Source organism: Rhinichthys klamathensis, unplaced genomic scaffold (assembly GCF_029890125.1).
Source record: "Rhinichthys klamathensis goyatoka isolate OS25496 unplaced genomic scaffold, OSU_Roscu_1.1 h1tg000547l_1, whole genome shotgun sequence".
Classification (NCBI taxonomy): Eukaryota; Metazoa; Chordata; class Actinopteri; order Cypriniformes; family Leuciscidae; genus Rhinichthys; species Rhinichthys klamathensis.
Window position 1 is genome coordinate 57843 of NW_026607018.1, and position 12625 is coordinate 70467.

Here is a 12625-nt window from a genome sequence, read left to right on the forward strand (position 1 = left end):
TTCAATAATCAAAGAGTACTGAAGTAAAGTTTAATAAAATGCTTATATATCAGGACACTACTGAGATCTTTGCGTAAGAGAATGAGTGTGTTTTGCTCTGGGTTCTTAGTAGAGCAGTTTCTTCCCAAAGCAGTATTATTATTATTTATGTTATTAAAATACCAATAAACAAACAAGCAGAGCAAAAGAAAAGAGAATTTGACTGGTCACAGCAAAATGTCTGTACACAAATATTAAGAAAAGAGAAAGAGGTTTGGCAGGCCGAGAAGAGAGATTTTAGAGGAGATTTGGGAAAGTAAAGCTGCCCCAGATAGGGGTAGTTTGCTGACGGTGGGGGGATGGAGGGAGTTGTACTGGGTGGCAAGCCGCTCACCTCTTCTTGGGGGCTTGGGCCGTACGGGGCGGGGTCACAGGTCGCCCTGAGTTGACCCCACCGTACTGATACTTTGCCTTCTTTTCTGAAGGCTTCAGGATCTGAGAGAGAAAAGAGTGTGTGAGTGCATTGTGTGTTCTCGTATATATGGTTTATGAGGACACAAATGTGTATAATGACATTATTACAACATAACAATGGTAACAAAGGACACTTCCTGTGTTCTCGTAAACCAAATGACATACTAAACTGTGTTTTTTAAAATGTGTGTGTGGATGATGACACACCTGAAAAGAGCACATGAGTGACTCATCCACACTCATCATTCCACCAGCATTGTCAAACTCCCCGCAGTAGTTTGGCGCTGAGAACAGAGTGACCAGCTGACGCTTTGCAAAGAACTCATAACCATCTTCAACAACCTGCAAAACACGACACACTCATTGCACTAACTAAAAACACAACCTACATATAGAAGTCATAACCCACCACAACCACAATTATTCAAAGTTACCACATGGATAGTGGATACTGATTGGTTGGAATTAATTGGTACCTGATGTGCCCTGCAGATTAGGTCCAGATCGTGGCGGTTCAGGAACTTGCTGACTACGTCGGCACCGAAAGTGAATGAAACGCCACGATCGTTCTCCCCCCATCCCTGAACGTCCTTATCTGGGTCCGACCACAGCAAATCACACAGCAACCCTGCAAGACCAAGAGACAGAGAATATGTATCTTATAATATTTCATCCCATCATATTAAGTTATAATAAAGTTGATTTTGTCAGCAAAATCTGTTGGTTGTTCAAGTAATGTTTTTATTAGTGCTCAACAAATATTAAAGCTGCAGTCCGGCGTTTTTCCTCTTTGTCGCCATCTCTGTTCGAAATCTGCAATTGCAGTCATTCGCGGAATTATCAACTTTACGCGAGTTGTACTTCGACACCCTCGACACGGCACAGCGCGGAGTAACACAATATTTGAGGAGACTGTGAGGCTGTCAGTCACCGCGCCGGTGTGGATACTGGCATTAAGAATCACAGATTAGTCTTTTTGGAAGTATGACCAACATAATAATTTTCACCGGAAAATGTCATCTGAACAAGTAAGAAACATCCACCTTTGTTCTGGTTCTGACATTGCAGTAAATTGCGCTGATTAAATCTAACAATCGCTTTTAAGTTATCATATCACGCAAAACCGTGCAAATTATACTTTGTTCTAAAATTGTTAAAGTTAACAACGTCAGCATTGCGTGACTACATGTTATGTCCTTCCGATATCTATCCTTGTTTTCGCATGGGTCCGGTTGCAGTCTCTTTTTTTCTGTAGCCACTCCGAAGTCCGAACGAAGTCTTTTGCATTTTACAGCGGGTGAATCTGTTGTCACTGGTGATTGTCTTTTGAACCTTTCTGGATCCGCCATCAAATTGATAAGTTTAATTATATCAAGTGGTGTGAGAAAAGGCTATAAATCTCCACCTCCAACATCCTCACACGCAATATAGCTTATACTAGCCGAGACTCCTTTATGTGGACAGATGTGACGTAATGACGAAAAGACATGGTCGAATCTCCCGCGGAAATCCACCAGTACCACTGGAATTAAACACATTATTACAAGTTTACCACATTGAATCGAGCTAAGGCAAGCAGAGAGTTTTGAACACTGGCTGGTTATGTATTTTCTCAAATATGTATTTTGGATCATTTTTAACCCAAAAAAAGCTATGGACTGCAGCTTTAAATGTAAATGTAATAAAATGTTTTTTAATGGCCAATGCAAGTACCAACATATTGAGCAGGGTGGCTGATGGCATATCAGGGTTATTATCATTAACTAAAACTATTAAAAACATTTTTGTTAATTTAAATAAATGTAAAATAAAATATAAATACTGATGAAAAACTTAAACTAAATCTTGACTTGACACTATACACACACACACATACATACATATATATATATATATTACTAAAAATGAAACAAATTGAATATGTGAAAATAAAAGCTAATAAAAAATCTAAAACAACACCATGGAAAATATAATTGTAAAATAAAATATGATTTATTGGTAAAAAATGCTGAATACATCACAAAATTTACTAACAATTAATTAAAATGTTTAAAAGGAGATGGAACTGAGACATTAGTAATTTATCAGTCTAAAACAAGTAATTTTTGTGTCACACGCACGTACACACCTGTATCTGGGACGTCAGTTGGTCGCATAATCCGACGTATCTGTTCCATTGACTGCAGATCAGGAGAGAGACCTAGAAGATGGACAGATAAGAGACAAAAAGTCAGACAGAAAAAGTGTCACAAAGAGCACGCATTCATATTTTTAGACTCAGTTGCCCCATTTTATCAGGCCAAGAGTCACTTCTATAGACCTATCCATCATTTGTTCACTCATTCTCACCTCCATGGCAACAGAAAATCTTTTCATCTATGATGGCAGCGATTGGGAGGCAGTTGAAGCAGTCTGTGAACGTCTTCCAGAGTTTTATGTTGAACCTGCGCTTGCCTGCAACAGACAAATGTACACATTCATAACAATACAGCATTATGCTTGACCTGAAAGTTTGTTCAGTGGGTGAGAAAATCAATAATAAGATTTCAGATTGTCTGGTGTGGGTGTGTGTTAATATTTGATGTGTTTAAATATCATTTCTTCCAGAAAAAGAGTTTTTTTGTGATTGTTGCGGGCAAAAATCCTTGCTTATGCGGCCCGTTTTCTTTAAAAATGCGATGGAATGTGCAGGATATTTATGCAATTTTATGCAATGAAATTGCAGGAACTTGCAAAAACTGCGGTTTGATGAAAAAGAGAAAAAAAAGTGATTCCCCCAACACCCTGCTCTCACTAAGCTACTACCTTAATGTAAAGAGTAATTTCTTATTACTTCCTATGATAAGCAAGCATACTACATCACAGAAAGTGCTGGGAATATTTAAGTTCTCATCTTGTTTTATTTCAGACCTTAATAAAAACATAAAACTTACAAAACATTGATGAGTCCAACAATTTCTGTAGCTTTACAAAAGGAATATGCTACAACTTCTGAAAAAATGAATAAATAAAAAGTGTGCTCCTGTTTTACAGCTTTTCGATGATGTTCACGTCGCGTAATTACGTCACTTCATAACGTTCCCATGGCAACAGGGGGAAATGGCTGCTTTTGTGTGAAGCAAACGAAACATTTTTAAACTTTCTGCTAAGATATATGTGACTTTTTTGCAATGAAAATGCGAGGATTATGAAATCATGCAAGCCCCGCATATTTTGCACGGAAATCAGCAATTTATGCGGTGAAAGTGCGGCGTATTTGAAAAAATGCACCCCCCGCATAAATATGCGGACTTTGGCTGATAATGCACTAATTCATGTGATCGCATAATCACGTTTTTGTGGAGGGGCTGATATATGCATGTATATGTGCTCAGATGCTCACACTCATCGTAGAAGCCATAGATACGGTTGATGGAGGCGCACTCGTGATTTCCCCTCAGGAGGAAGAAATTCTCAGGGTATTTGATCTTATAGGCCAGTAGGAGGCAGATGGTCTCCAAAGACTGTTTCCCTCGGTCCACATAATCACCCAGGAAGAGATAGTTTGCCTCTGGTGGAAAACCGCCATATTCAAACAACCTCAACAGATCTGTGTACTGCCCATGGATGTCACCTAGAGACAAAGAGAGAGACAGAGAGACAAAGAGAGAGAAGGAGAGAGATTATGTATGTGATTGACATCACATACATTTTTTGGACTTAGTTAAATTAGGCTTAAAGAAAAGAAAAGGCCTAAAGATCTTATCACCCAAATTCAGGTTAATGACACACACACACACACACACACCACACACACACACACACACACACACACACACACACACAGGGGTCTCAGGTGTGCCACAGAGAGAAGAGAAATGACCTCAAACCTATTCTCATTACATTCATATTTATATCCTGCTCTACTTACACACATATTTTAAAAACCTTGAGAGATAGAGTGGAAGGAATGTAATTAAAACAGCAGAAATGTTCTCCGCTCTGGAGAAGGAGAGTATCTAACCTACCACAGATTTTAAGTGGAGCCTCCAACTCCAGCAGGATGGGCTGACTGAGGAAGATCTCTCGAGATTTAATGCAGAGTCCTCGAACTTCTGCTTCCGTCATCTGAACGATCTTCCCTGGACGACATCCTCGCACTGGAACAGTTGACATCAACATTAGTTAACATTTGGTTAACATCTTTTGCTAATCCTTAAGTGTGACAACTTTACTGTGGCCTCAATAACTGGGTCAAAGTGTGATTTTCAAATCACTCATCACAAATTGGCCCACATACCATACAGTCATTCACTGAAGCATATTGCACACATAAATAGACACTCTAAATCTGGCAAACTGATTAATCTGATTGTCTCTGATTTAAAATAAAATAAAAATTGTGCTTAGAAACAAAGGCATATTTATAAAGTGCTGCATGAGCGCTTCTGAGGAAGAACTAGCCACTGGATTGGCCAACTTTTGGAGCGCAACATCAAATCTTTGGAAGATATTCAGATTTCAGAGTTTTGCTCAGGGGATGCAACTAGATATCTATAAGAAGAACTAGGCCTATATATTTTGGTTTGTTTTCTGTGTTATGACTGGGGAAAAAATCAGTACTTATTAAAATAAGTTTGAAAAAAAATTCACACCGGTTTATGGTAGTAACTTTTTCAGATAAGCACTATAAACATTTAAAAACCATGGTTAGTAACTTCACATATTTGTCAGACAGGTCTCTTCCCATCTAAGTTTGCCACAACAGGCTGCAAAGTGGACTTTGTCAACAGTAAAAAAATTCTTGGGCTGTGCTCGAAACCACCCCCTATACCCCTAAATAGGGGTCTACTTGAAGGGACAGCGATTTGTAGTGGTGTCCAAAACCATAGTGAACTTGATCGTGTGCACACATTCAATCCCACAATGCACCGCAAAAACGAGTGTCCAACCGATGTACACTCAACGGCTAGAGAATACCCAAAATGCACTGTGTAATCCATTGTGAGATTCGCGCGTCTGACCAGAGGATGGCGCCCGCAGCTGAATCCTCCAGCTACAGTGTAAAAACATCCAGGTATAAATGCGTTTAATTAAGGTTTATACATAGTTTCCATGACAGAGTTCAAGATAAATATTTGTTATCTTTCTATTGGAGCTAACAGTTTGATACTTCAAATAATTATTAAACAGCAAGCACAAACGATTCAAAAGCAGCAGCCCTTCCGACACACTGAGTCCAAATTCACTCCCTCAAGTGAACTAAATGTAGGGAATAGTAGATGAGGGTATAGGAGGCGATTTATTCTTTATTCTTTTATTTTGGATAGCCCCTTGAGATGTACCATCTCATTTTCAAGGGGGTCCTTTCAATCACTTTTTGAAAATAACAACCAGAGCCACACATGCTCAAAACATAACAATACACAATAACATATGTAAAAAATAAAATAAAGATAAATATAAATAAAGACCAAACTCAACAGGACATCATTCACAGCATGTTCCCCCCAAGACCCACCACCCCCCCCAAATTATACAATAAATTACATGAATACATTGACAGTAATACGGCCTCATAGGGTGTTCACATGACACTACAGCATTCTAACACACACTGAGATTTAGCACTCAGCCTTGCTGTGCAAGATGTCAGGCTGACAATGACACCTGATGCCTTTATCGAATCAAAGTCTAATGGTGGCAAATACAAAAAAAAAAAAAAACTTGATTCAACTAATCTTTAATTGATACTTTTATTTTAATATTTTATGATTTACATTACTATGATTTAAACAAAATTTTGGGATCATTAAGAAATGAATAATTTTATTCAGCCAGGATACATTAAATTGGTATTTGACTACTTCTTTTAAACATTCCACAAACGTATTAAGCGGTACCATTTTTTTTTTCAAAACTAATAATAATAATATCTTTCTTGAACACCAAATCAGCATATTAGAATGATTTCTGAAGGATCATGTGACACTGAAGACTGGAGTAATGGATGCTGAAAAGCTTTGCTATCACAGGAATAAATTACATTTTAAAATATATTAAAATAGAAAACAGTTATTTAACTATAGATATGTTTGACAACTTTAGTGTACAATTAGCACTAGTGAGCAAAATAAACTTTCAAAAACAATTTACAAATCTTACCGAACGTACGAAACAGTAGTGTACATATCATAATAAATAAACATTTTCATATGTCCATGTCCTGCTCACATAATTTCAGTGAATGTTGCTGTTTATGTGAGTGGGAATCTTGAGAGTGTCTGGAATTCAGCAGGAATGTTCCCGCCTTGACAGTCGAGACTGTCTTACTGTTAAACAACCATTTTGCAGAGCGGTTTGTCCAAGAACTTCATTTGATGGAGAGAAACTATAAGTGAGAACTTACTAGCTATAATAATTCACTCTGAGACGGGAAGAATGACAGATTAGAAAAGTGTGTATGGGGAGAAAAAGTACAATAGCCCAAAGACAGTATATGACACCGAGAAGGAAACATTGTGCTCTTTTCTTAAAGTCCCACTCCGATCATATTTTGAGCTATTTGTAAACATTCCCAGTGGTCTTTAAAGGGCATATTGCAGGTTAGAGGACCCAACGAGTCAATGTATAGAAAAATAATGTAGAAACTAGATTTTCTTTAAAATATTCTTATAAATACGCTACATAAGCTTCTGGAGTCGTTTTTGTGAGAAAATTTTACTTCCGCGTCTGAAAATGGGTGTGGTGGGCGTGACGTAACGGGCGGGAGAGCGGTCGATTCAAACAACAGGAAAGATTGAAATACAAAAACTACCGAAAACACACTGACTCACGGCCGCTCTCACTGAATGCCAGCCTGCTCTGCACTGAGGCGAGGCTGAGGCTCCCTAGCGTGACGTAAAATGACGCGATGTTGAAAAAAAAGCCGTTTTTACGAGCAGTCCAAGAAACGCTCACTTTATCTACTAAATTAGTGCCCTTATGTCGTTTTAAAACATTTTAAATCCTGCATTACCTTTTCATATGGTATTTTCATACAAGGTTATATATTAATTTAGATTTTTTTTTTACCTGCAATATGCTCTTTAAATTATGATTATGCCATTTTTAGCCAAACTCACAAAACCTGTGCCGTTTTCTGGGACTTCGCTTCAGCAGAGCGGCAGTAGCTCATTAGCAATTCGCCTCTGCGTTGTGGGCGGAGCCGTTGGCACGGAGACGACCCTCCCCCTCCCCGTTGCTGAGAGCTCTGTCTCTCCCGCTAGCTTACACCCCCAACCTGTCATTACCGGTGCAACAAAAATTGAGAGCAATATTGGAGCTATCCAGCCGTACAGTGCGTTTTCGTTTTAAAACGCATAACTTTTGCAACGATTATGCGCTCCTGCCGTCCACATTACTGACCCTCGGCCTCGAAAACGGAGACTGACCCCTTCAGTCGAGTCCGATGCAAGTCAGCAAGTGACGCAACCCATAGCAACGAGTCATGGCAACGACAGCTCAAACCGACAGAAACATACAAGTAAACGTGAATTTTGTCACATTGTCATGTTAATTATAATCAAATGCATTTTGTTTTATTGAAAACAATATTATCATTGATATTTGTTTGAGAGGGGCACTTTCGATTAATTTTAACAAGCTTGTGGCCCCGCCCAGTGGAGTTACTACGTCACAACTCCAGTCTATTTTAAACGGCATTTTAGCGTCTGCTACTGATTCACAGCCATTTGAATGTAGAAATACTCAGAAATACAACTTTGAGCTTATTTTTCTCAAGATATGTCCTCTAACATAAGAAAAATGCCACAAGAACATGTTAACACCTAGAAAAACATTATTTTCATCGGAGTGGGTCTTTAAAGCCATGATTATGGTCATATAATAGCACTTTATGAGATTGCAAGCATGGTGCCATTTATACAGATTGAAGTGTGTAAAAGTCTATGAGCTGATGAAATGTCCCTGTTATTGCAGCATGACTAAACATAAGGAAAATCTGATTGTGTGCATGTGTGTGTGTGTTTGACAAGCCACAGTCCAGACCAGTCTGAGCTAGATTAGGAACTGGCTAGAAACAACTTGTTCCAAGTGGCAATCGACTACAATTTGTAAGGAATTAATTCTAGGAACCAATTCCTCGCTCTGACTCCTTGTTCATCGTGTTAGGGTCATATTACTGATTCACTTTCCCACTACAGCATTTTACAGCAATTCACAAGATTATCCAAGTCCTGATGGGCAGCCATTAGACGGTCCTCTCCGACCACCGTGGGCATGTCAGCAGACAGCTTGATCTTCACAGATCGAGGAGTGTGATCGAGAGACACAGATGGAACATGAGAGAAACATACAGAGATGTGTTTGTGAGACCATGAAAATCGAAGTGTGAGGAACCGAGAAGTGGGACGCTAGGGTCACAGAGAATCACAGATGGCATTGCTGAGTGAGGGTCAGCAGGAGGCTGTTGGGACAGATGGACAGGCACGAGCCATATCGGTTATCAGGGTGGTGCAATAATCCATGGCGCTTTCTTTTATCAAAAGTAACTGAACAGCAGAAGTTTGTGTAGCAACAAAAGTCACTGAGATGAGCAGAAATACCCCATGGTAGATCCTACCGAATTCCCTGAGACAGAAACATTGGTCTTTCTACTACTACTCACAAATCTCTCAAATATCTACTATACAGGATAATAAATGGTTCCAGCATCTATAAAGGCAGAAAAGTAAAAGCCATGACACACACTAAAAGACAACAATCCAGTCAACAGTAGAGGAACAATTACAGAGCAAACAAAGCAGCCATAAACCAGATTTCAGAAGATTGTAATAAAATATTTTGAAGATTATGAATGATCAGTTCAATGTAATGTTCTGATAATAATCCAGTGTAACACTATGAAAGGAATGTATTTTAAGATTCGGAAGATGCTAAAATGTATCTTCAACAAATCTTTAGCATTCCATTTAAAACTTATTCACTTGATACTGAGAAAAAAAGTTAATCTTTATATTTAAGTTAAGTTACACAGTAAAGTTAATGTGTAAGAGCAAATACAGTGAAACATTCCCAAGAGAATACAGTGTAATGTTATGGAGAGAATATATAGGCTAGTGTTCATTGCCATTATGATGAGTATTCAATGTAACTAAGGAGAATACAAAGTAATAAAGGGAATGCTTTACAGGCTCCTGACTGTAAATGTAGGTGGGGCAAATTCTGGGTCTTAGCGCTAGTTTAGGATAAACAGTTTGTAAGCTTTATTTTCTAATTGCTGAACACATGCAGACACACTTTTGGCAGAGGTCTAGTGTCCTTGCATAATTCAGCCTGATGGTGACGCTCTAATGATGGACTAAGTACTGCTATAAGTACGCACAGCACACACTTTGGCTGCATCTGAAATCGCATACTTCCCTACCCTACCATATAGTAGGCAAAAAACTGTATGTGACAAAAGTAGTATGTCCGAATTCACAGTACTCATAAAAGAGTAGGCAAAAAGTACCAGGATGACCTACTACCGGCGAGATTCTGAAGAGTGCATAAAATTGACACTTTACTATCCCATGAGGCCAGAGGAGAGGATTTGTGAATGGCAGTGAAGCGATGTAACTGATGCTGGTAGGTCACATGACAATGACACCATGGCAAATTTAGCACATCCAGATTACATTACTACTGCACACATTGATACTAAATAGATTATAGAACTTACTTTTTAGCGGTCGTGAAGTAATTACTTATTCAAAATACCTACTCAAGAGAGTACGCGATTTCGGATGCAGCCATATATTTATACTTTCATTAATTTGATATGATACTCCACATAAGCATTGTTAAGGAAGAACAGACATGCCACTAGTTACTGACCTGATGCAGACTAAAATACACATAGCTGAAGCGGACTGATATCGTCTTGGTCTGGACCGAGGTTTACGAAGATATTGTAAAAAGGAAGCTGGGCTGTCTCAAATCTGCCCCAATTACTCTCAATTAGACTGTGCTGCAGTTCCATTTTTCCACCACTGATTTACATTAGAAAATAATGAGGCGCTGTAGAGCTGGGCAGGGCTAAGGCACTTTCTGTCTGCTTGCTTAGTATCATGATACCTGCCTGGCAAAGCCATGCGTTAAATTTTAATATCCTGCTCACTTAAAGGGATAGTTCACCTAAAAATGAGAACTCTGTCATCAGTTACTCACCTTCATGTTGTTCCGAACCAGTAAGACTTTCGTTCATCATTAGAACACATATGTAGATATTTTAATGAAATCTGAGTGAATTATGTCCCTGTGTCAGCTACGCAACTGCCACTTTGATGCCTAAAAAAGTCTATAAAGAGATTGTAAATCTGATGAATGTTTATATGTGAATAAAAGCCTAAATTCAATCTGTTTAGCGTATAAAGTGAGCGTGTCTTGTCAGAAAATGTGGACTCAACCACTGAATTAGTTTTACGATCTCTTTATGAACTTTTGAAGCGTAAACATTTTAGTTGCGTAGCTGTCAATGGAGGGACAGAAATCACTCAGATTCCATTAAAAATATCTTAATTTGTGTTCTGAAGATGAACAAAGATCTTACGGGTTTGGAATGACATGAGGGTGAGTAAATGAACGGCTGAATTTTTGGGTGAACTAACCCTTTAACGACTTAAAATAGTCTAGAAAAACAGAAAAATATTTGTTGCATAATGCTGAAAATATTTACGATTTATTATTGATTCAGTTGATATATTTTGGTGGGGCACTGCTCCAGCTGCTCATTCAGATGAGACGAGCTGGAATAAAGTGAAACATTACTAATAGTATACAGTGTAACTTTATGAAAAGAATAGTGTTTCGTTATGAAGAGGGTTTAGTTATTTCCTCAGAGGACTACAATAAATCCTCTTCATAATCAAACAATAAATATTCTCTTCATAGCATAACATTGCACTTGTATTCTGTTAATAATGTTACACTGCATTCCCTTAGTGAAATTACTTTGTATTGGAATGCAGTGTAACCTTATTAAAAGAATACAAGTGCAATGTTATGAAGAGAATATTTATTGTTTGATTATGAAGAGGATTCATTGTAGTCCTCTGAGGAAAATGCAATATAAAAATAAGAACAGAATTTAACGTTACTGAGAGAAAAATCAGTGCGATGTTACTAAGAGAATAGCGTAACGACGTACATACATAGTAACGTTACATGGAAAATACCATTATTAATACGATTCAGTGTAATATATTACTATAAAACAGTGACGTTAAAAATAGGGTTTTAGAAAAAACATTTATAACACTAATTAAGAGTAGGCTAGGAGAAGTACACGGTAACGTTGTAGGCCTATAGGCTACTAAATATAGTGTGAGTTGAGTCGAATGGAGAATCAGAATTACGTCGGTTAAATTCGCCTGAAGTCAACGACGCAGCGGACACTGCATCGTCCTGCCCTCTCTCTCATTTACTCGGTTTCTTTGAACAACTGATGTATAAACTGCAGGCCCTCACGTCTCGTTCCTGCTTTGCTAGATAAAGGCGAGGTTAGATCTAATCTAAAACTCCCAGGACTGGTAAAAAGGCTGACCAAACCCCGGGGCCACAGCCGTGTTTGTAAACAGGGCGCAGAGACGCGAAGCTACGCTCTCTTTACGCACACAATTCCCTATTCACCAACAGAAAAACAGATTACGACACATACATAATTACCGGGTATGTTTGTGTAAACGTTAAAATGCATTCACTTTCAAAAATCTTACCTTCAAGAAGACGAGAAATGAGACTGTCGACGTTTAATTCCCCCTCCGCCATCTTCAGTGCCGAGTTCTGCATGCAGAGCTTCCAGTAACGGCCGCTAGGTGGTGGTCACAATGACGTCATCCACTTGGTTACAAGCAGTTACGTCAATATTAATGACCTTTTCATGAATATTTAATCGTTTGAAGGCAAACTTTTGACCTGTTGAAAGCAATTTAATTGTTAATGGTATTTTCTATTGTTCACCGTCTTGCTATTTGTGTATTTGGTTTCCCTTCCAGGTGGATTTTTATCAGAGTAGGATAACACTTGGCATTTATTTATTTACTTATATTTTGTAATCAATTTATTGAGCTTGATTCGCACAAGAGTGCGTTTCTTTAGCCATATCAACGTGATTAAAACGGAATTTAATTCTTAAAATTAATTCATTAAA

At 38.3% G+C, this 12625-nt stretch overlaps 1 protein-coding gene across 1 annotated transcript; it reads right to left on the bottom strand.

Annotated features, from left to right (window-relative positions):
- ppp1cb (protein phosphatase 1, catalytic subunit, beta isozyme) lies at positions 1-12311 on the bottom strand. The gene is made up of 8 exons (XM_056238873.1): positions 12192-12311; positions 4461-4592; positions 3836-4066; positions 2803-2907; positions 2582-2653; positions 930-1081; positions 661-795; positions 1-474 (listed from the first exon to the last, which is right to left on the bottom strand). Exons 1-8 carry the CDS (start codon positions 12262-12264, stop codon positions 370-372), a joined length of 1005 nt encoding a protein of 334 aa, XP_056094848.1. The 5' UTR covers positions 12265-12311; the 3' UTR covers positions 1-369.
- Positions 12312-12625: the final 314 nt, after the last annotated feature.